General features: G+C 39.9%; 4 protein-coding genes across 5 annotated transcripts; 3 read left to right on the top strand and 1 right to left on the bottom strand.

Moving 5' to 3' along the window:
• Positions 1-137: 137 nt before the first annotated feature.
• LOC135432588 (uncharacterized) lies at positions 138-4,988 on the top strand. Of its 2 annotated transcripts, none has more exons than XM_064688292.1 (4): positions 138-269; positions 444-2,703; positions 3,088-3,153; positions 4,934-4,988. In XM_064688292.1, exon 2 carries the CDS (start codon positions 507-509, stop codon positions 2,571-2,573), a length of 2,067 nt encoding a protein of 688 aa, XP_064544362.1. In that variant the 5' UTR covers positions 138-269; positions 444-506; the 3' UTR covers positions 2,574-2,703; positions 3,088-3,153; positions 4,934-4,988. The 2 variants fall into 2 exon arrangements, with proteins under 2 accessions (XP_064544362.1, XP_064544361.1); XM_064688291.1 differs by lacking the exon at positions 4,934-4,988 and adding an exon at positions 3,534-3,608.
• LOC135432586 (uncharacterized) lies at positions 3,515-9,942 on the top strand. Its single transcript, XM_064688288.1, has 3 exons — positions 3,515-3,962; positions 4,143-4,415; positions 4,997-9,942. Exons 1-3 carry the CDS (start codon positions 3,515-3,517, stop codon positions 9,940-9,942), a joined length of 5,667 nt encoding a protein of 1,888 aa, XP_064544358.1.
• A 1,760-nt stretch (positions 9,943-11,702) lies between these two features.
• LOC135432584 (uncharacterized) lies at positions 11,703-14,636 on the top strand. Its single transcript, XM_064688286.1, has 3 exons — positions 11,703-12,267; positions 12,443-13,034; positions 13,175-14,636. Exons 2-3 carry the CDS (start codon positions 12,446-12,448, stop codon positions 14,149-14,151), a joined length of 1,566 nt encoding a protein of 521 aa, XP_064544356.1. The 5' UTR covers positions 11,703-12,267; positions 12,443-12,445; the 3' UTR covers positions 14,152-14,636.
• PGRP-SD (Peptidoglycan recognition protein SD) lies at positions 14,539-15,272 on the bottom strand. The gene has a single exon (XM_064688287.1). It carries the CDS (start codon positions 15,233-15,235, stop codon positions 14,666-14,668), a length of 570 nt encoding a protein of 189 aa, XP_064544357.1. The 5' UTR covers positions 15,236-15,272; the 3' UTR covers positions 14,539-14,665.
• Positions 15,273-24,218: the final 8,946 nt, after the last annotated feature.

The following is a 24,218-nucleotide window of genomic DNA, read 5'->3' as shown; positions in this document are numbered from 1 at the left end:
CTCCGACTCTGTTGCACTGCCGATGTTTGGCGCTGGTGATCCAGAGCGCCTGCTGGCCGCCAGTCCTGGTTCCCCCAAGCCAACCCGTAGTCCCTTAGCCTTAATTGAGGAAACATTGCGGCGTCACCATCAGCATCAGCATCAGAATATTGCTGCATCGGGCAGCGCAGTAGACCCTTCGCAACAATTGCATGTCGAGAGCGACAGCATTGTGGCGGTGAGTGAGAGTCGCCTTAAAAAAGAGACGGAGAAAAGCTGCACATCAAAAGGTAAATGAATACATTTAGGCTTAGAGCACTATCATAACTACATTTATTAAACATAGCTTAGAGCGATACCCACCATGCTAAGGGCAATATTAAACATTATGCAACTTTTCTAATTGATATCAATTTTTAAAATGCTTTTATTCAATTTAATTTTAACTTATTTTCCACAACTAGCTAACGCAAATAACTAAACTCAAAATATAAAAGCCACAAAATATATAAACCAAACCCACCAAAATGTCCAAAAAACTCCCAACTATATCCGTAACTGCCGAGCAGCATTCCAATTCATCCTCATCCTCACGTGACTCCGATAGCAATGACATGGACTATGGTCGCAACAGCGGGGGCGTCACAGATGTTGAAGACTTCGACAGCCAAGCCGATGTTCTTAAGCTAAACTCTCGTCGCGGCTCTGGTAATGTATCGCTAAGGCAAAAAACCCAGCAACAAAAATCGAAACCCTTTGAAAATGATGTCACTGACGTGGAGGACTATGAAACTGATTCAGACGATGAGGAGAAGAGCATCGCTTATCCCGAGTTGAAATTATCGCTACGAGAATTTTTGCAACAAGGACACCAAAATCAAGAGGCTGTGGACAATGACGCCAAGGAGAGTCGTGAAAATAAAGCGGGTAACTTTCTCCAAGCACAAAACTTGAATGGTCTGAGCGACTGCCTTACCGACTGCGAAGATTATGACACAGACTCCGAAGTAGGCTATGGCTATGAGAAGTCTGTGTGTGTTGACTTAGATAACGCCGTGGGCGACCAGGGACGCGTCAATATAGCCGATGGCGAGAAACCCGAGGATGAGTCCGATCAATACGAGGATGTCTCTGTCATTAGCGACATTAGTGACTTGGCTTCAGCCATGTCCGACTGCACTGGAATTGGTATTCACGTGCGTGGCATGTCTGAGGACGAGGTGCTTATAGTATCCGGCAGTGGCAGTGAAGAGGTATGTCAAATAGCCTGCTCCAGTACCGAGTCGGAATCGGGTGGCGCTGCTGCTAGAAGCGCCAGCATAAGTGAAGCCAGCTTGCCGCCAATAGATGTGGCCTTTGTAAGCGCTAGTGGAGAACCTCGCAGAAACTCCAAGTCAACATTCCTCAATACTGAGCAAAGACATTTTTTACAAGTGACCCCCAAAAACGATGAGGTACTAACAGATATTGAGGGCATCGATGATTCAGGAGCCGAAGACAGCTTTGATAATGAGGATGACAATGAAGAGCCCATACCACGTGCTATAATTCTAGCGATCGGTGATGATGGCACCTGTCTAACTGATGTGGAGGACATGTATTGCGATGACCTTTCGCTTACAAGCGCCGTGCCCGAAGCGATTTCTGTAGCCCCCGAGGTATTGCCACTGCCACATCGCGAAGTCATTGAGTTAAAAGAGGATAAGTATGGCGATACGATTGCTAATGTCATGCCTATGAAAAGCAACTACGAGTTTGGAATACCTAACCACTTAAGGGATGTCAATCATACCGATTCGGAAGAATACTCATGTATGGAAGACCTAAGCGCAACTATTTCTCTCGCCGAGGAACTGGCTATTGGATCACCAAGTCTAATAGAGAATGAAGTCATTGTTTCTAATGAACTATTAAAACAGCAAAACAAACGCCTGGAGGTGCTGTCAAATGCCGAATCTGTCACTGACGTGGAGGAAATTTTTGTGGCAGGTACTAACCGACGCAAGAAGTTGAAGACGCGCACACTGAGCAAGGGTAAAAACAAGCTGCTCGATGTTCTCAAGGCCAATGAGGCGGGTATAACCGATGTGGAAGACATGGATCTGAGCGAGTGTGACCTACCGCCAGGCGTTAAACGTGTGGCACAACTCAAATATCAAGCCAAGGGTCACAATGCAGACAAGCTAACCGATGCCGAAGATATTTCCACTGAAGACGTATCTGATGCTTCTGAGGCTTCATTGCCGCCAGCTGACTTACCCAAGCAGTCCCAAAACAAGTCCAAAACGCATCCACTTCACTTGCGTTTACTTAAAGACGATGCCATCAGTCAGCAGAATACGGACATCGAAGACGTGCAACTGCCCTCCGATGCTGAGGATGCACTTGAGCCCCCAGAAATCAAGGTGGCCAATAGCAATAGCAAAGAGCTCAACGATATGTTAAATGAGAGTTATACCGTGGTGCACGAAAAGAGCGGCAGAAGTTTCAATGCCGAGGCCGAGAAGCTGCACATAAAGGGTGTGATACGGGATGCCCACACTGACGTTGAATATGTTGAATCTGATGAGTCAGCTGCCAGAGGCGGCAACTAGTCACCGTCTCCCTAATCTGAATATATTTACCGAAAACAATCTTAACAATAGTTCATAGCTCGTATAAGTGTCCATATAAGATACCTAATGAAACTCAACTGAATATATAACACATACACTCAAGCATATTGTAAGTAAACCTGACAATTAATAATCACTAAACTAGATATAAAATTACATTTTCGTTAAAATTTTTATCACACAACAAAGCAACGAAAGCCTGAATCTAATTGCTATTGTCTGCCTTAACTCTGTGCCCCCGTAAAATACTAACAATTTCAATATTTATAATCACCTAAGCGTCGTTCAACTAACATTTTTAGTACTTAAGTAATTATAGCTAAAAAAAAAAAAAAGATCTTTGGAGTCTATTTGTTTCGTCCTTGTTTTGAGTCCGTTTTATTATATTTTTTTTGTAGCATATAATTACAGTATGTAATTGCTTTTAGGTTACCTTTATGTTCGTTCTGTGCAGTCAAATATCTTTACTAATTGCTGGCTTGTTCGTTTACAGAAGGATTTACAAAAACAACAATCGCTCCATCCATTCTGCATACAGAAAAAATTTCCCAAGCAATTGGTAAGTTCAGCTTGCGGCTTTATATCTAAAATGCTTTTCATAATTTTGCGCGTACATTATCTCATGCGCTTCACAAGTATTGTTAAATATTATTATCCAATTGTTTCTTATTGTTTAACAAATGCAATTAAAGCTCATTGAGGCAAATAGTTATTATGGCGACTAACTAAGTTTAATAAACCGAATACGCTGCTAAAAGATTTCGCTCACATCACCAAAATATCACCGCATTTATAACACCATCTTCTATCCACACATAATGTTGCACATATTCTAATTAAAAATATTTCGAAAACTCGCTTCTCATGCCGCTCATGATTTCCAAGCTTGTCAACTATCTAATTTCTATCTATCAATGAAAATGTGCAATTGTTTTACAGATGATGTTAAAGTTGGTGAAGGTGAAGGTGATGATGGCGAAGATCTTGTGGCACGCATCCGTGAGGAAGCCAAAATTCTAGTCGATCACGTGCTCGAAGAGAGTGTTGATTTCATTGAGAACCAGGGGGAACAGCCCAATGGTCACGACTTTATAAAGCACGAATACAATTCAGAGAGTGAAAACTATGCTATAACATGCGACGATATTGTCGGCGTTGATGTCATCAAATCGCCAACAATTGAGTCCATGTCGGGCAAGTCATTCGATGATAATATGAGTTTTACCGACGAGCACATTAACTTACCCTTGCATGCCCAAAACATAACAACAACAACAACAACAATTACATCGCAGTTACAACAACAAGAACAACAGCAGCAGCAGCAGCCACTAGCCACAACCCCATCAACCCCATCAACAGCAAAAGGTAATCTATAATGCCATGCAATCTGTTAGCTCTACGATAGCATAGCAGTTGGGAGCTTAATAGGATTTTAGCCAAATGTTATTATCCTTTGGGATACGTAGTCCGTTAAATATAATCATTATCCTGTATTCTTTGTTTGTTTGCTCATGTGTCATCCCCGAATACTTACGAATCATGTAGTGCCTAGTGAAGGGGAAGAAAAGACGGAGGTGCGTACCAGACGTATCGAGCATAAGATTGAAAAGTTATCCGCTGATGTAGATGTCAGCGATGTCAGCGCACGATTTAATGAGACATTCGAAACAGTTGTACAAGAGGACGAGATAAGTGCTCTGCAGGGTGAATATTCCAAGCTCAGTTGGGATGATAGTGTATCACCCACGACTAACACAATGGCCGACATGGCACAGACCCAACTAACGCCCGATAATGATATTCAAGAATTGACAACAGGTATCATCAGTATATATGCAGCACACAGCTACTTACCATATGATTTAATATGTATATTGCTTTATATAGTTCCTCTATTGGTGATTTGCGTAGATTGTGAATACAAAATCGAATTGCTTTCCTAATGCTGGCAATTTAATATATGAAATGGCGGCCAATAATAACGAAAATACTTTTTGTTCAAGTTGAGCTCTAATTGCATTTAATCTTGTGTTTTAAATTGTTAAATTAGTTCAAGTTTATTTATACGAACTATGCATGTCAACTCCATACTCCATAAATGTCGATCAATCATTCCTATCCAACTCATTTACAACTGTTCTATTCTATTCTAACTCTAAGAACCTATCTAACTATTTATCGCTTATCCACGTACTAACCATTCATGGAACTTTAACACCTTGTTCTGTTCTCCTTCTTGTTATTGTATACTTCTGTTGGTCACTTCCTCATCTTCTGATTTCGACTTTCGCAACACTTTTAAAATTGCTTTTATTTTCACACCTATTGTTTTGTAGAAACAGGCGGCGATTTACCAATCTCAACCGATACTACCCCCATACCACCTTCTGCTGTTGTAGATACAACAACAACGACGACAACATCAGATGAAACGGTGGTCGAAAGCAATACATTCGCGACCACCAGCCACGACACACCCACACCGAAACCTCGCGTACTCAAAACAAGCCCGCCCGACTCCATCTCCGAAGGCACAGATAGCACAACCATTCCAAATCAAGTGCAACAATCCGACTTACCGATCGACATATCCGCACCAGTTCCGAAACCACGAGCGCCCATAAAGCACACAGATCAGTTTGAGAACCTGGCTGCCTTGGGTGAGCAATCCGACAGCATTAGTCTGCGTAGTTTTGATTTTACAGAGGAACTTTCCAAAACAGACGAGCCCTCTACTGAGCTGTCCATACGTTCTCAGCTACGGGATGTAGTCACCACGACAACCACTACAACTGCTTCTGAGGATCACACCGAAAGCTTCGAGCCAACGAGTGAGATTTCAGTGGACGAAGCAGATACTGAAAAATCAGAGGGTGTCGAGAAGACAACCAGCTTTTATATTGGCGAGTCAAGTCGAAATGTGATCATCAAAACTTCTACGAAATCCCCAAGCATGACCCCACAGGATGAAGATCCTAAGATCGAAATGAATATTGAGGCCAAAGATATATCCTTGATGAAGGAGGTGTCCGTCGATTCGGATGAAGCTAATGATGCTTTCAAAGAATATGTAACTATGAAGCCCGATGATCCCCTCGGTTTAGATAGCAAAATAGTCAGACAAGGTTCAGAAACTAGAAATGATCTCTTAGAATTTGAAAATGCTGACAAAGATAAATCCACCGATGCAAAACTTTCGAAAGTCACCACCGAGGAGAGCCTAACCACGTCGACGGGTTCTAGTGGTCGTGCTGTTATTGAGGTGGCACCTTCAAGTAGTGAAGATCCAGACGAATCCAGTAAGGAAATTCCAGAAATAGTCAACACAATTGCTGAAAAGCCAGACAAATTCGAGCTTCCACTTGAGAAAAGTGAGTGGGAAATATCAGAAAAGGAAATTCCCACTGCAAGTAAGCCAAAGGTAGTGCACTCGCCACAGCAACCACAAGCAACTTCTGAGAAACAAGTCATTGACGAGATGCTTTATAGTCAGTCCATTGCAGAGATTCAAGAATCCGTCGAGAACGTAAAAAAAGATTTTGAACTCAACCAAATGTCTCAAGCTTTTAGCACTGATGTTGAGAACGAGGACTTATCATCCTTTATAGGTATACCCGAACTTCAAGCCTCCACAATAGATGGTACCCAGCCACCAGAGGGTCTTTTTGATACAACCATCAAGGAGACATTAAACAAACAAGCTGCTATGGCTCATTATGCAAAAGATATGCTTAGCCAAATAGAGCGGCGTGATGATCATGGATCTCTCGGGTTTGTCTCAACAGGCACGGCTGAAGATTTTAGTTCAATGGAGGACCGTTTGACGAAGGAAGAGCAAGGCTCACTTGGCTTTATATCTACGGAAACGGCTGAAGACTTTAGTTCAATGGAGGACTATTACACGGAGAGGCTAGCAACGGCATCTGTAGTCGTAGAAGAGAGCATTGCAGATAAATCCATGAGCAGTACTTTTGAAGAAGCAATTTCAGATCAAAGTATTAAACCAGTGGACTTAGTGGTTCATCGCATAAAAAGTGATACCTCGCCAGACTCCGCCAATCGCTGGTCCATTCCAGATGTTGATAATTCCAGCTCCAGCGATAGTTATCACAAGAGCTTCGAGAAAACACACAGTCGTCCACTTTCGTCTGATGTAGAAAACTTGCTTACAGGTACTGGAACATCAAGTGATTACCAAACCGCTCGAGACTTCACACCTTCCACCTGTCGCGATGGTACCGAATACGTGAGTGCAGTCAGTACTCTAGGAAGCAGCAGCAGTGGAAAGTCTATTAGCTCGCACGAGAGCATGCGCAGCCTGGACTCGCAGTCGGAAACGTCGGCCAATCTGATGAGCATTGATGTCTCTGAATTGTCGGAGACTTTGGTAGCTACATCAACAGAAGCTGATGCCTTAGAGGCTGAAGAAATGGCTCGCCTGCACGAGTTGCGCGCAGATGACGACGATAGTGATGAAAGCCTAGATATGATGGCTTCTTCCCATCACAGTGGCGACCAGCAAAGCTCGATGAAGCGCTCTCAGGAAATGATATTCAAGCCAAAATCCGAGTGTGAAATTATACCTCAGCAACAATCGGCTCAGACAATGCAGATTGAAGAGTATCCGAAACCAAAAGAGGTCGAGCGCACTTGGGGCTTAGCATATCCGATTGATGAGAAAGAGGGAAAGATTGATAGTTCTCGGGATAGCGATAAAGGTGAAGATATTTTGCTTTATCACGGCGATCCCCGGCGTTCGATTGACGAGTCGAAGCTGGCATCAAGTTTAGATGAAGGAAGCATACTTTCCGTCAGCATGTCTAGCACATCGAACATTGACACCGTTGTTGAAAACTTTGATGATATAATTGGTTCTGCCGGCTCATCATCGTTGACGGGAATTGAAGGTTTTCAGTATGGCCACGATGATCCAGTTCCTTCCACGTCCGTACCAGAAGATACATTTGTATTGGAGATGGAAAGTAAGGAAAATTCACCACAAGACTCAAATGCCAGTACGCCACCTGGCAGTGAGTCAAAGAGACGCGGTCACAAGCGCAATGAAAGCACGACGATTTCTGGAGATGCCCTGAAAAATTTGGACAAGGATTCAGCTTTACCAGGCGAAGGCAAGGAATCTGAAAGCGAGTCCGATACAGACCCCTATGAATCCGAATATGCTCGTCAGTTCCGCTCCCCGAAAGAACGAAAACACAAGAAAAAGAAACAAGCCGCAGCAGAAATGGACCACAGCTCCGAGCTTGAGAAACGTCCATTTACACCTTCTCAGCTGGTAGCCGAAGTTATTGTTGAGGACGCAACAGAAGAGTTAGAGGCGGAAGCAGCTATGATTGAAGAGCGACGACCATCACAAAACATGCAAAACTATTCAAATATACCCGACATTATGGTAACTGAGGATGTTAAGTCGCCCATTTTAGAAGATGCTGATGAGTACCCCGAGAAGACTTTGTACAAAGTTCGCACTGAAGAGGAGCTTGACAAGGCTAGTGATGTTGGCATTTATCAAAAGGCCAAGGCCGAAGAGAAAGAGCTCGACTTCCAAAGGCGTGTACAGGAACAATATAAACAGAAACTTGAAGAACTAAAACGGGCCGAAGTGGGTGCAGATTACGAGGATCAAAGGGCAGCGGATTCACCGGACTCCTTCGAAATGGTTGAACAGCCTGATATATCTGACGAGTTTGTCATTATTGAAGAAGTAGCCAAAGAGGCCAATGAGGTTGACCTGGGAGGCAAGAGCATAAAGATTAAGCCAATCAAATATGAGCAAAAGCATGATCAGGATGTTGAAAAAATCATTATCAAATCGGCACCTGCCGACCCCAAACTTGGCTCCCAGTTGTACAAGGATGACCTCAATTTTGAGTTTGAGGAAAGCCCGCCAACGGGAGCCAGCAGTAGCAGCGAGCAGCAGGAGGAAAGCGATTCAAGCGATACAGCAGCAGCTAATAAGCGTTGGGTCGAGATGCAGCTAACTGATACACAGCTGCGCTATCCTTACGATCTTACGGGCGCAGTGCTGGAAGACATCAAGGAGGAGGATGGAGAATTTGAGGTGGGCAGCAGTCGCATCAGTAGTTTCAAGGACTCGTTCTCAAGCACACCCGAATACGATCTTGCGGCACGCCGCTATCATTCGCGCGGTGACCACGACGATGTGTCTATGAGCAGCCTGCAAGAGTTCGAGTCACTGGAGCAGGCTATTTCACTAGAGAACCGAAATCGCGCCCACCAGGGCTCCACGGACTCCAGCAACGGCAGCTTTACACGGCGCTATATAGTGAGGCATAGTGGAAGCGGCACAGTGCCTGGCGATGATGTCTCCATATCAAGCCTAAAGGATTTTGAGGGACTGGAGAATGCATGCATCGAAGCTCATCTTATTGAGATTAAGGCCAAGGAAGAGGCGGCTCTGCTCTCGCGCTCCGACGAATCCAATAAATCAAATGGTAGCGACCATGGTGCCGCAGGTAATGTGGTGGTCACTAAGGTTACTCGCACTGTGACCCGCACCGAAGTGTTGCCAGCAGGACAAGCTGACAACCTTGAACATTTGCTCAAGCAACAATTGGAACGGGATGAATTTGATTCGAAAGCAGTTAGTTCAGTAAAAATTAGCGAATTACCAACCACAGAACTGGATCCAAAGTCAAAGATTGACAGCCAGGATTCGGAAAAGGACAGCATCGACAGCATGGAGATAAGGAGCCATGACATGATGACTAGCAGCATAGAAAGTTTCGATATATCGAAGGATGCTACCACACGCTCAGACATCGACTCGTTGGAAATTGACAAACGGCATTCGCGACAGGAGAGCATCGAATCTTTTGGCGATGAGCAGCTGGATCTTATGTCCAAATTTGTCAGCGGAGGCGGAGTAACATTAGGCGATGGATTGACCACCACAACGACGACCACAACCACCAGTACTGATGCTGATGGTCAAGAGCACACAGTAACACGCGTGATAACTACCACAACAGTCTCCGGTGGCAGTGGTATTCATGAATTGCCCCTGGATGAGAGCGGTATGTCAAAGGACATATCCGTTGATTCTCTGAACCTGTGCATTGAGCAAACAACCAGCTCGGCTGGCACAACAGCCACGTATCAGACCAGCGCAGGAAATTCACAGATGTCGGGCAGTGTTACTAGCTGTGCATCAAGCACGTTAATGGAAGACTCGTTTCCTGGTGTGGGTGGCATGTCGTCCTCTCAAATGTCGGCCAGTTTCTGGTCGCATGATGAGTCCACGGTGGTTGAGGATGAGGATCTAAGGACACAACAACAACAACAACAACAACAGCAAAACCAGTAAAGATGAGAAGGAAAGAAATAATTTATAAAGGGCTAAAACAATGACTAAGAATATCTGGCTAGGTAAGCATTATAAGGCAAGGCTTCTCCGCTTTTAGTTGTACTTATGATTTACGGTTTTTATTTGGTCTCAATATATAAGCAGTAGAGCTCAACATTGACAGAGAATCATGTCGCCTATATGCAAAATCAATTGTATCTTTACTAAATTCTAATTTTCTTTTAAATACTTTTGCAGACAAGATGTTCAACTAAGGATGACATTAAAAACGCATCTTTTATCGGATTACTGACTATGAAACATTCTGAATGCGACACCAAATCACCAACTTTATACGTCACGGACCTTGATTATCTCAAACTTGATTACCATAATAAGAAACTAGCAAATTCGTCATTTTTTCATCAGTGTAAACATTTTAAATGAATTTGAAATGGAAACATGAGTTTTAAATACTTATAAATATTTATTATAAAAATTGCAAAATTGAATATGGCAAGCATTACTTGTTTCGCATTTTCTGTAATTGGCTTTAATGTTTTAACATTTATGAAATCTTATAAGGAGCAACAATTCTTGAGCTAACGCATTGTAATGAAATGCAGAATACACATTTGCTTTTAATTTGATGTAGTTATACTTATATATGTATCTATTAAATGAATCGCTTATTATTGTAGTTTAATTTAAGCAAAATATACAAGTGCATATGTAAAGAGCAAGTAGGAAAGGCCTGGGAAGTGAAATGCTTTTAAAGTCTCATTTTTTACAAGAACCAAGCAAATTTTTACGCTTGCATATTTTAATGAAAAATATACATACATACAATATTATACAATAACAAACCGAAATGCATAGATAAAATTTAAAACACTTATATACAAAAACACAACCAATAATAATAATTCACATAAAGCCGCAACATACAACAGAGTCATATACTTAATGCTAATTTTCGTAATGCACACCTTGCAGTGTATTCATAATATTCTTACATATTACAAGATTTAAACGTCTTAGCATCACCAGCGTAATGGGTTATAAATAAAATATTTGTGTTAAAAACATACAGCAAAAAAAAAACTACAAAAAACATTATTTGTATTGTAAAACACACGCGTATGAATAACCAAATAAAATGCTTAATAAAAATTGCTTTAGATGTTTTAAATGGATTGTATATAATTTCTAATAATGTTCTTATATATGAATATAAGTTCCTGATTCACTCGAATGAAGCACATTATGAGCGGAATCCTTTCACTATTAGTTCTAATTCGTTGTTATGGATTAAATCTGGTATTAGATGGAAATTTTCAAATTTTGAATTAAATACCATAATTTAATACCAAATATGGTAACGGTCATACAGAAGGAAATTATTTTTCTGCGTAAGTACTACATCTGATATTTTACAACCATTTAGTACTGAATACGTGCACCAAAAAATAGTGAGCAATCGATTAGATGAGGAAAAAGAAAAGTTTACAACCAATTCCAATGTGTGGTTTGAAACCCCGCTGTTTCGGTTCAGATTGGTAATTGATTGTTCATATGTGCATTATTGTCTGGACAGTGACTTTCTTTTTTTTTTGTTTTTCTTTTGTGTATTTTTAAAAGACAATGTCTACGATTGAGCTCATACGCATATAAGCCTAAAACTGATTTGCCTAAATTGTCAAGCACTACATGCAAATGTACCGCATGTAATGAACCAGTTCTGTAATCAACTGGTTCGTTTAGTAGGTAGCTCGACAACACTGGGTAGCACACATTACAGCTGACGACGAAAGCAACAGCTGACGAAGCAGCAAGACGAAGCGAACAAGCAATACTTCGTGCGTATGGAATAGAAAATTGGAAAAAAGGCAACTGCACAGTGAAAAAGTTAAGGAAAAATGTGGTTTTTAAGCGAGTAATTGCGTAGCAGTTAAAACCCAGTTCAATAAAATACGAATATAAATAATTCAACGCACAAACAAGCTATGAAATTGTTGCCAAATTTTCTGATTCTTCGTCGTTGTTGCTATCGCATTTCGTATTGAGCTGACAGAAGCCAAGAAGCAGATGACAGATGCAAAACTAAAATCTACGTGCAAATTTGTGAAATTCATTGAAGATTAAGATAACAAACGAATGCTGAGGCATTGGTGCAAATAATTCTAATTATACAACAGCCCAACTGTGTTCCCCTCAAAGACCGAAACTGGTTATACACACAGCGACGACAACGACAGCGACGACGACGACGGCGGCGACGGCAACGAAGGAACGGGAGCAGCAGCAGCAGCAGCGAAAGGCAGTTCGACGCAGCGGAGAGTGAGGGTGAGTAAAAATCGATTTGTTGCACAAAACGCCACACACACAAACACACAACTGTGACAACCCTGTGCACGAGGGCGAGTGGTTGACATGGGCGGGGCGGGACCTGAACGTGGACGAGAAGCTGACGAACTATGTTGATGGGATGCACATTACAAATTGTTGTATACATTTCCAGGCAATGGAAAAAATCAAACTAAAGGTTATTGGCGTGCTGCGCGAGCGCGACGGTGGCACGAATGTTAATCGCAGCAGTGGCGTCTCTGCTGGCGTTGGCAGTCATCAGGTGGGCGTGGGCGTGGCCGTTGCAATTGGGGTCACGCAGGACAATGGCAATGGCAACGATAACGGCAACGCCCCTGGAGCAGAACGCAACGATGCACATGCACTAAATGCAGTCGGTGGCGGTGCAGTTACCGGAGCGGGGGGTGCGGCACGCACCTCGGTGCTCTCCCGGCCGCAGACATCCAAAATCAGCGCACTCGATCTGGCAGGTATATTAAACACGAAACGGCGACTCGAATGGACCAAGGAGTGGCTGCGAAAAAACCAATCCGAATTTCTCAGCAAGGAAAATCTGCTCAGCGAGCTGCAGTCACGCAAGGACGAGTGCTACCATTTGAATTACTTCCTAGCCATAACTGAGAGCCAGTTTCGATATCTGGTACAGAAACTGGAGCCCATCATTAGCCAGTATGCGCCTCAGCGCAAAAAGAAATCCTTCAGCGCCGAGGAGCGTCTGGCCATAACGCTCAAGTATTTGGCAACGGGTAAGCATTGCTCACAGATCGACTCTGAATCCATTTAACAATTTCTTGACTCATTTACTTATATATATATATGTACGTTGCGTATATGTAGATCGATGTGCATCCATTTGGTAATGTGTGTATGTATGTCTTTGTTGCAGGTGAAGTGCATTCTTGTCGAAACTACTGCTTCCGTGCCTCCAAATTTGTGATAAACGAAATGATTGCCAATATCTGTCTGGGCTTCTACGAGCACCTCAAGGACCAATACGTGACACTACCAAAGACTGATGAGCAGTGGCGCAACGCGGCCACGGACATGGAGCGCAAACACAACCTGCCCCAGTGCGTGGGTAATCTGTTTATGCGTAGCATTCAGCTGCAAAACAGCGTCAGCAACGACGATCGCAAGCGTGCGGCCGTCATCTTTACAGCCATTGTGGATGCGGACAACAATTTCCAGTATGCGAAGGTGGAGCGTGCGGCGAACAGTCGGCCAAATGATATATACAACCAGACCACTGCCGTTGAGCTAATCGAGCACAAGATGCAGGCGCTAGAGGCACAATCGGAGCCGCATCGCAAGGGCTACTATCTCGCCGGTGATGCAGTGCTGCCCAGCACATCCTATTTGATCAGTACACGCAATTTGGCCAAGGAGAGCCCCGCGTACGCTGCGCTTGAACAGATTAATGCTCATGCCGAGCAAACGATGCGCATATTGTGCAATATATTTCCCATACTAGCGCAACCACTGCGCGTCAGCGAGAAGCACATCGGGGAGGTGGTGCTAGGCTGTGTGGCATTATATAATTTCCTGCGGAAGACAGACGATTCGTTTCGGCGCAACAGCGACAGCATAGTGCAGCAGCGGGGCGGCATGGAGCAACAGCAGCCCGCCTATGTGGACAGCGAGGACATCGACGAGGACTGCATCATGCTGGCAACCGAGGAGGAGCTGCGCGAACGAGCCGAGTTTACGCCTAGCGTTGGACTGACCACCTGCTTTCAGACGTTGAGCGCACAGCGTGGTGATACGCCCGATGGTCAAGCCAAGCGAGACTGGCTACTCCAGCTGCCAATAGTTGGGGTACAACAGCAAAATGGCAACGCCACCGCGAGCGGGGGTTTATATTAGTGCAATTTTACCTAAGTACTTTACGAATTTTGTATAGTTCCTTGTTTTCTATTTCTATTTTCTAAATCATAATCTATATCTTATATATGAATTGGCATTGGCATTGGTTATGTTGCTAGCCATAGTTTTGCCTCCTTCTGCTGCATTAAGTGAGCTGTTCTTTTGCTTCTGTGCTTTAAGGTTCTGTAAAGTTAGTTTAGGTTTTTAATTTGGAAGTTCAGTGAATGCTATGTGATGTCTCAAATCTCTATTGTGGCCCAGTGCTCCCGGGGAGCTTTGCGAGTGCGACAACCAAACGTTTAGGCGCGCGAGGATCGAGATGAAAGAAAACAAAGAAAAACAAAACAAAAAACAACAAAAAAGAAATAAGAAAACAGATCAACAAAATTAAAAGTTTAGTATTCGTATTTAAGCAAACAACAAATTATACATAATTATATTTACAATAAATGTGTAAGGAATGGTCTTTACGTGTCGAAATCTAAGCACGCTCCCATTTGAACATCACTCAACATTAAATACTGCTCCAATGCGGCCAGCTCTGCACAACAATGTACAGCGCATCACCCGGACTTTTGGTGGCGCTCAACTGGCGATGGCCCAGCAGCTGATAATTCTGGGCAAGCTCACCCTGTCTGACAGCATGATCCAGTAATGACTGTGCAGCAGCCAGTGCTGCATCCGTTGGCGGCTGCTCCTCGAAGTTTCCAATGAAGGCAATGGCCAGGTTGCCGGCATTATTACCAGCCGCAATTGCGCCCTGTTGACTTGGACTGCGTCCCTCGTAGACAAGCCCATTACCGCCAACCAAATAGTGGTAGCTTATATCCGAGTACTTCATTCTAATCATCTGGTACGTCTGAATGCTGGCCACCTGGTCCCTACAGCTCTGGTCATCAGTGCAGCCACGTCCAGCCGTGTGAGCGATAACGGCCCGGCCCAGTGGTAGCGTCATCATCGTCATTTCCCCATTTGGCGGCCGAGCGCGCCAATCAACACGAGAAACTATGGACAACTCTGTCTGGCCGTTGACGGCGGTGAGTGCCATTAGACAACCAAAAAGCACGTTCCAGCCAAAGCTCATTTCAGTGCGGATCTCGACAAGCAACTGAGGTTGTGCTCGAGAATGCGCTGTGAACTTATTGACCGCTGATAATCAGCCTGCCCCGAAGCAGTGATTAACTACACTAGACAACATACATAAGCTGAGGGGACTTTTCTGTGGCGTCATATAAAAAAACATTTACCTTTGTAATCTTCTGCGAGGGCTGATTTAATAATTAGTGCTGGTGCTTAAAACGCGTTGCTCATTTCTAAATAAAACGGTAAAAATTTATTGATCAAATAGACGCTGTTGACATCATCAAATATATTTAAAATTTATTTGACGATTGGCATTCAATAAAAATATCAATCAAGTGGTTACAAAAAAAAATTGTGGATAAAAAACGGTTTAGTCATGAGGTCGAACTTGCTTGATGATTTTTTAGAATATCTCGGCCAAATATTGTCAGACTATGGAATGATATACCTCTCTGGACTCATAGGGACCTGTAATATCGATTGGCATTAAAAAAATGAAAATCTAAATTTTGACCCAAGTGACGATTTTTCTCATAATCGGTGACGGTTTGAAAATCATTTTTTTTGAAATATCTCGGGTAAATACAATCAGATTTTTGAAATTAAGACCTTTTTGAATTTGTACAAAAGCCTACTTTCGATTGGCATTTAATAGAAATACAGTACGATCGATTGGCATTAAACAATGTTCGCTTTTCATGGAACCTAGTTGACCTGTTTATCCTTGGTTATTCAATATCATGTATATAGTCCTAGCGATCCTAAAGGACCGAGTTCTCGCATCCCTTTCGGGTCGACCTTCTGGACATTTCTGTTCGCCTGGTATTTTGGCAGATTTTTAGAAAAATCTCGGCAGCCAGCGGTTGCCAACAGACGCCCCTGGCGGGTATGCAATGGATTTCTAAGGACCGTTGATTTTTGAATTTCTAAATAAAAAAACAGGAATTTCTTTTTTTATTTTAAATAATTTATTTATTTATGTTTAAATTTATAAAATTGTTCGTTTTTATGCTAATTTTCCTAATTATTTCTCTTAAAATTATACAAATCGAGTATAAATTATAATTTTAGCTTATTGAAACTTAAAATAACTATATCTTAATTAAAGTCCGATCCTGGAAAAATCTGTGCTGTCACTCGTGAAGGTCCTTAGAACTCATTGTAGTCCTTAATTTGTCAGTCTGTAGAGATAAAAACACATTTAAATTAAACATATTAATAATTACAGAACAGAGGAAAATAGGCCATAACTCGGACATGTCCTTGCAGATTTTCAAAGGACATGGTGCGTTAGGATCGTATAGACCCCTACATCGTTCTGCATCATAAAATTATTGGGTCATCTAAGAAAACACAAATTCTTAAAAATCTCCAAGACTACAAGGACATCACAATTATTTTAACATATTTCACGCCAGGACACGCAAGGTTATGGTCGAGTAATGGCTTATTCATATCATATATTAAAAAAAATCGTTCTTAGAACATTATTGTCTGAAGGATTTTCGTCCTTTGGGTTGTAAATTCTTCAATGGGAGGGTGAGGACTTTCTACTGGCAAAGTTAGCCCCGAACAGCAATTGTCAAAATCCGCAAGGATACGGCCGAGTTATGGCTTTGTTAATTAACGAAAGAATTGTATATATCTATGCTGTCGAAAAGACTTTCGTCCTTTTCATTTATATATACTGAATTGGGAGGATGAGGACTAACGGTTGGCAAATGGACATCATGACCAAAAACAATTCGTTTGTAAAGTCAACTATTTTTAATGATTTTATGGAATATCTCGGCCAAATAATGTCGCATTTTAGAATGATACATCATTTTTGACTCGTTAGAATCAGTACTATCGATTGCTATCAAAAGAATGAAAATCTAAATGTTCCTCAAAATCGTCTAAATGGCAAGGGCATCACGTTTTTTCTCAATTTCGGGGTCGGTTCGAAAATCAAAACTTTTTTGATGATTTTTATTGAATATTTCGGGTAAATGGTGTCTGATTTTAAAATATTATACCTTTTTAAATTCGTGCGGATCCTTACCATCAATTGGCATTCAATGATTTTAAAAATCGGTGGGTTAAAAAAGGGGGTTGACCAAAAACCGATTCGGTTGTAAAATCAACCTTTTTTGATGATTTTTTTGGAATATCTCGGCCAAATAATGTCCGATTTGGAAATTTTATACCATTTTGGACTCGTAAGGATCAGCACTATCGATTTTTTCTCAATTTCGGGGTCGGTTCGATAATCAAAACTTTTTTGATGAGTTTTATTCAATATCTCGGGTAAATGGTGTCTGATTTTAAAATATTATACCTTTTTAAATTCGTACGGATCCTTACCATCAATTGGCATTCAAAGATTTTTAAAATCGGTGGGTTAAAAAAGGTGGTTGACCAAAAACCGATTCGGTTGTAAAATCAACCTTTTTTGATGATTTTTTTGGAATATCTCGGCCAAATAATGTCCGATTTGGAAATTTTATACCATTTTGGACTCGTAAGGATCAACACTATCGATTGGCATCAAAAGAATGAAAATCTAAATTTTCACCCAAATCGTCGAAATGGCAAGGGGTTACATCACGTTTTTTCTCAATTTCGGGGTCGGTTCGAAAATCAAAACTTTTTTGATGAGTTTTATTCAATATCTCGGGTAAATGGTGTCTGATTTTAAAATATTATACCTTTTTAAATTCGTACGGATCCTTACCATCAATTGGCATTCAAAGATTTTTAAAATCGGTGGGTTAAAAAAGGTGGTTGACCAAAAACCGATTCGGTTGTAAAATCAACCTTTTTTGATGATTTTTTTGGAATATCTCGGCCAAATAATGTCCGATTTGGAAATTTTATACCATTTTGGACTCGTAAGGATCAACACTATCGATTGGCATCAAAAGAATGAAAATCTAAATTTTCACCCAAATCGTCGAAATGGCAAGGGGTTACATCACGTTTTTTCTCAATTTCGGGGTCGGTTCGAAAATCAAAACTTTTTTGATGATTTTTCTTGAACATCTCGGGTAAATGGTGTCTGATTTTAAAATATTATACCTTTTTAAATTCGTACGGATCCTTACCATCAATTGGCATTCAATGATTTTAAAAATCGGTGGGTTAAAAAATGTGGATGACCAAAAACCGATTCGGTTGTAAAATCAACCTTTTTTGATGATTTTTTGGAATATCTCGGCCAAATAATGTCCGATTTGGGAATTTTATACCATTTTGGACTCGTAAGGATCAGCACTATCGATTGGCATCAAAAGAATGAAAATCTAAATTTTCACCCAAATCGTCGAAATGGCAAGGGGTTACATCACGTTTTTTCTCAATTTCGGGGTCGGTTCGAAAATCAAAACTTTTTTGATGATTTTTCTTGAACATCTCGGGTAAATGGTGTCTGATTTTAAAATATTATACCTTTTTAAATTCGTACGGATCCTTACCATCAATTGGCATTCAATGATTTTAAAAATCGGTGGGTTAAAAAAGGTGGATGACCAAAAACCGATTCGGTTGTAAAATCAACCTTTTTTGATGATTTTTTGGAATATCTCGGCCAAATAATGTCCGATTTGGGAATTTTATACCATTTTGGACTCGTAAGGATCAGCACTATCGATTGGCATCAAAAGAATGAAAATCTAAATTTTCACCCAAATCGTCGAAATGGCAAGGGGTTACATCACGTTTTTTCTCAATTTCGGGGTCGGTTCGAAAATCAAAACTTTTTTGATGATTTTTCTTGAACATCTCGGGTAAATGGTGTCTGATTTTAAAATATTATACCTTTTTAAATTCGTACGGATCCTTACCATCAATTGGCATTCAATGATTTTTAAAATCGCTGGGTTAAAAAAGGTGGTTGACCAAAAACCGATTCGGTTGTAAAATCAACCTTTTTTGATGATTTTTTTGGAATATCTCGGCCAAATAATGTCCGATTTGGAAATTTTATACCATTTTGGACTCGTAAGGATCAACACTATCGATTGGCATCAAAAGAATGAAAATCTAAATTTTCACCCAAATCGTCGAAATGGCAAGGGGTTACATCACGTTTTTTCTCAATTTCGGGGTCGGTTCGAAAATCAAAACTTTTTTGATGATTTTTATTCAATATCTCGGGTAAATGGTGTCTGATTTTAAAATATTATACCTTTTTAAATTCGTACGGATCCTTACCATCAATTGGCATTCAATGATTTTAAAAATCGGTGGGTTAAAAAAGGTGGTTGACCAAAAACCGATTCGGTTGTAAAGCAATCTTTTTTGATGATTTTTTGGAATATCTCGGCCAAATAATGTCCGATTTGGAAATTTTATACCATTTTGGACTCGTAAGGATCAGCACTATCGATTGGCATCAAAAGAATGAAAATCTAAATTTTCACCCAAATCGTCGAAATAGCAAGGGGTTACATCACGTTTTTTCTCAATTTCGGGGTCGGTTCGAAAATCAAAACTTTTTTGATGAGTTTTATTGAATATCTCGGGTAAATGGTGTCTGATTTTAAAATATTATACCTTTTTAAATTCGTACGGATCCTTACCATCAATTGGCATTCAATGATTTTAAAAATCGGTGGGTTAAAAAAGGTGGATGACCAAAAACCGATCCGGTTGTAAAATCAACCTTTTTTGATGATTTTTTTGGAATATCTCGGCCAAATAATGTCCGATTTGGAAATTTTATACCATTTTGGACTCGTAAGGATCAACACTATCGATTGGCATCAAAAGAATGAAAATCTAAATTTTCACCCAAATCGTCGAAATGGCAAGGGGTTACATCACGTTTTTTCTCAATTTCGGGGTCGGTTCGAAAATCAAAACTTTTTTGATGATTTTTCTTGAACATCTCGGGTAAATGGTGTCTGATTTTAAAATATTATACCTTTTTAAATTCGTACGGATCCTTACCATCAATTGGCATTCAATGATTTTAAAAATCGGTGGGTTAAAAAATGTGGATGACCAAAAACCGATTCGGTTGTAAAATCAACCTTTTTTGATGATTTTTTGGAATATCTCGGCCAAATAATGTCCGATTTGGGAATTTTATACCATTTTGGACTCGTAAGGATCAGCACTATCGATTGGCATCAAAAGAATGAAAATCTAAATTTTCACCCAAATCGTCGAAATGGCAAGGGGTTACATCACGTTTTTTCTCAATTTCGGGGTCGGTTCGAAAATCAAAACTTTTTTGATGATTTTTCTTGAACATCTCGGGTAAATGGTGTCTGATTTTAAAATATTATACCTTTTTAAATTCGTACGGATCCTTACCATCAATTGGCATTCAATGATTTTAAAAATCGGTGGGTTAAAAAAGGTGGATGACCAAAAACCGATTCGGTTGTAAAATCAACCTTTTTTGATGATTTTTTGGAATATCTCGGCCAAATAATGTCCGATTTGGGAATTTTATACCATTTTGGACTCGTAAGGATCAGCACTATCGATTGGCATCAAAAGAATGAAAATCTAAATTTTCACCCAAATCGTCGAAATGGCAAGGGGTTACATCACGTTTTTTCTCAATTTCGGGGTCGGTTCGAAAATCAAAACTTTTTTGATGATTTTTCTTGAACATCTCGGGTAAATGGTGTCTGATTTTAAAATATTATACCTTTTTAAATTCGTACGGATCCTTACCATCAATTGGCATTCAATGATTTTTAAAATCGCTGGGTTAAAAAAGGTGGTTGACCAAAAACCGATTCGGTTGTAAAATCAACCTTTTTTGATGATTTTTTTGGAATATCTCGGCCAAATAATGTCCGATTTGGAAATTTTATACCATTTTGGACTCGTAAGGATCAACACTATCGATTGGCATCAAAAGAATGAAAATCTAAATTTTCACCCAAATCGTCGAAATGGCAAGGGGTTACATCACGTTTTTTCTCAATTTCGGGGTCGGTTCGAAAATCAAAACTTTTTTGATGATTTTTATTCAATATCTCGGGTAAATGGTGTCTGATTTTAAAATATTATACCTTTTTAAATTCGTACGGATCCTTACCATCAATTGGCATTCAATGATTTTAAAAATCGGTGGGTTAAAAAAGGTGGTTGACCAAAAACCGATTCGGTTGTAAAGCAATCTTTTTTGATGATTTTTTGGAATATCTCGGCCAAATAATGTCCGATTTGGAAATTTTATACCATTTTGGACTCGTAAGGATCAGCACTATCGATTGGCATCAAAAGAATGAAAATCTAAATTTTCACCCAAATCGTCGAAATAGCAAGGGGTTACATCACGTTTTTTCTCAATTTCGGGGTCGGTTCGAAAATCAAAACTTTTTTGATGAGTTTTATTGAATATCTCGGGTAAATGGTGTCTGATTTTAAAATATTATACCTTTTTAAATTCGTACGGATCCTTACCATCAATTGGCATTCAATGATTTTAAAAATCGGTGGGTTAAAAAAGGTGGATGACCAAAAACCGATCCGGTTGTAAAATCAACCTTTTTTGATGATTTTTTTGGAATATCTCGGCCAAATAATGTCCGATTTGGAAATTTTATACCATTTTGGACTCGTAAGGATCAACACTATCGATTGGCATCAAAAGAATGAAAATCTAAATTTTCACCCAAATCGTCGAAATGGCAAGGGGTTACATCACGTTTTTTCTCAATTTCGGGGTCGGTTCGAAAATCAAAACTTTTTTGATGAGTTTTATTCAATATCTCGGGTAAATGGTGTCTGATTTTAAAATATTATACCTTTTTAAATTCGTACGGATCCTTACCATCAATTGGCATTCAAAGATTTTTAAAATCGGTGGGTTAAAAAAGGTGGTTGACCAAAAACCGATTCGGTTGTAAAATCAACCTTTTTTGATGATTTTTTTGGAATATCTCGGCCAAATAATGTCCGATTTGGAAATTTTATACCATTTTGGACTCGTAAGGATCAACACTATCGATTGGCATCAAAAGAATGAAAATCTAAATTTTCACCCAAATCGTCGAAATGGCAAGGGGTTACATCACGTTTTTTCTCAATTTCGGGGTCGGTTCGAAAATCAAAACTTTTTTGATGATTTTTCTTGAACATCTCGGGTAAATGGTGTCTGATTTTAAAATATTATACCTTTTTAAATTCGTACGGATCCTTACCATCAATTGGCATTCAATGATTTTTAAAATCGGTGGGTTAAAAAAGGTGGTTGACCAAAAACCGATTCGGTTGTAAAATCAACCTTTTTTGATGATTTTTTTGGAATATCTCGGCCAAATAATGTCCGATTTGGAAATTTTATACCATTTTGGACTCGTAAGGATCAACACTATCGATTGGCATCAAAAGAATGAAAATCTAAATTTTCACCCAAATCGTCGAAATGGCAAGGGGTTACATCACGTTTCTTCTCAATTTCGGGGTCGGTTCGAAAATCAAAACTTTTTTGATGATTTTTATTCAATATCTCGGGTAAATGGTGTCTGATTTTAAAATATTATACCTTTTTAAATTCGTACGGATCCTTACCATCAATTGGCATTCAATGATTTTAAAAATCGGTGGGTTAAAAAAGGTGGTTGACCAAAAACCGATTCGGTTGTAAAATCAACCTTTTTTGATGATTTTTTGGAATATCTCGGCCAAATAATGTCCGATTTGGGAATTTTATACCATTTTGGACTCGTAAGGATCAGCACTATCGATTGGCATCAAAAGAATGAAAATCTAAATTTTCACCCAAATCGTCGAAATGGCAAGGGGTTACATCACGTTTTTTCTCAATTTCGGGGTCGGTTCGAAAATCAAAACTTTTTTGATGAGTTTTATTCAATATCTCGGGTAAATGGTGTCTGATTTTAAAATATTATACCTTTTTAAATTCGTACGGATCCTTACCATCAATTGGCATTCAAAGATTTTAAAAATCGGTGGGTTAAAAAAGGTGGTTGACCAAAAACCGATTCGGTTGTAAAATCAACCTTTTTTGATGATTTTTTGGAATATCTCGGCCAAATAATGTCCGATTTGGGAATTTTATACCATTTTGGACTCGTAAGGATCAGCACTATCGATTGGCATCAAAAGAATGAAAATCTAAATTTTCACCCAAATCGTCGAAATGGCAAGGGGTTACATCACGTTTTTTCTCAATTTCGGGGTCGGTTCGAAAATCAAAACTTTTTTGATGAGTTTTATTCAATATCTCGGGTAAATGGTGTCTGATTTTAAAATATTATACCTTTTTAAATTCGTACGGATCCTTACCATCAATTGGCATTCAAAGATTTTTAAAATCGGTGGGTTAAAAAAGGTGGTTGACCAAAAACCGATTCGGTTGTAAAATCAACCTTTTTTGATGATTTTTTTGGAATATCTCGGCCAAATAATGTCCGATTTGGAAATTTTATACCATTTTGGACTCGTAAGGATCAACACTATCGATTGGCATCAAAAGAATGAAAATCTAAATTTTCACCCAAATCGTCGAAATGGCAAGGGGTTACATCACGTTTTTTCTCAATTTCGGGGTCGGTTCGAAAATCAAAACTTTTTTGATGATTTTTCTTGAACATCTCGGGTAAATGGTGTCTGATTTTAAAATATTATACCTTTTTAAATTCGTACGGATCCTTACCATCAATTGGCATTCAATGATTTTTAAAATCGGTGGGTTAAAAAAGGTGGTTGACCAAAAACCGATTCGGTTGTAAAATCAACCTTTTTTGATGATTTTTTTGGAATATCTCGGCCAAATAATGTCCGATTTGGAAATTTTATACCATTTTGGACTCGTAAGGATCAACACTATCGATTGGCATCAAAAGAATGAAAATCTAAATTTTCACCCAAATCGTCGAAATGGCATGGGGTCACGTTTTTTCATCACGTTTTTTCTCAATTTCGGGGTCGGTTCGAAAATCAAAACTTTTTTGATGAGTTTTATTCAATATCTCGGGTAAATGGTGTCTGATTTTAAAATATTATACCTTTTT

Source organism: Drosophila montana, unplaced genomic scaffold, assembly GCF_035044405.1.
Source record: "Drosophila montana isolate Dmon_TW-CO22-7 unplaced genomic scaffold, ASM3504440v1 contig_3206_1, whole genome shotgun sequence".
Lineage (NCBI taxonomy): Eukaryota > Metazoa > Arthropoda > Insecta > Diptera > Drosophilidae > Drosophila > Drosophila montana.
The sequence above is the reverse complement of the archived record's forward strand: the minus strand, read 5'-3'. Positions and strand labels throughout refer to the sequence as shown.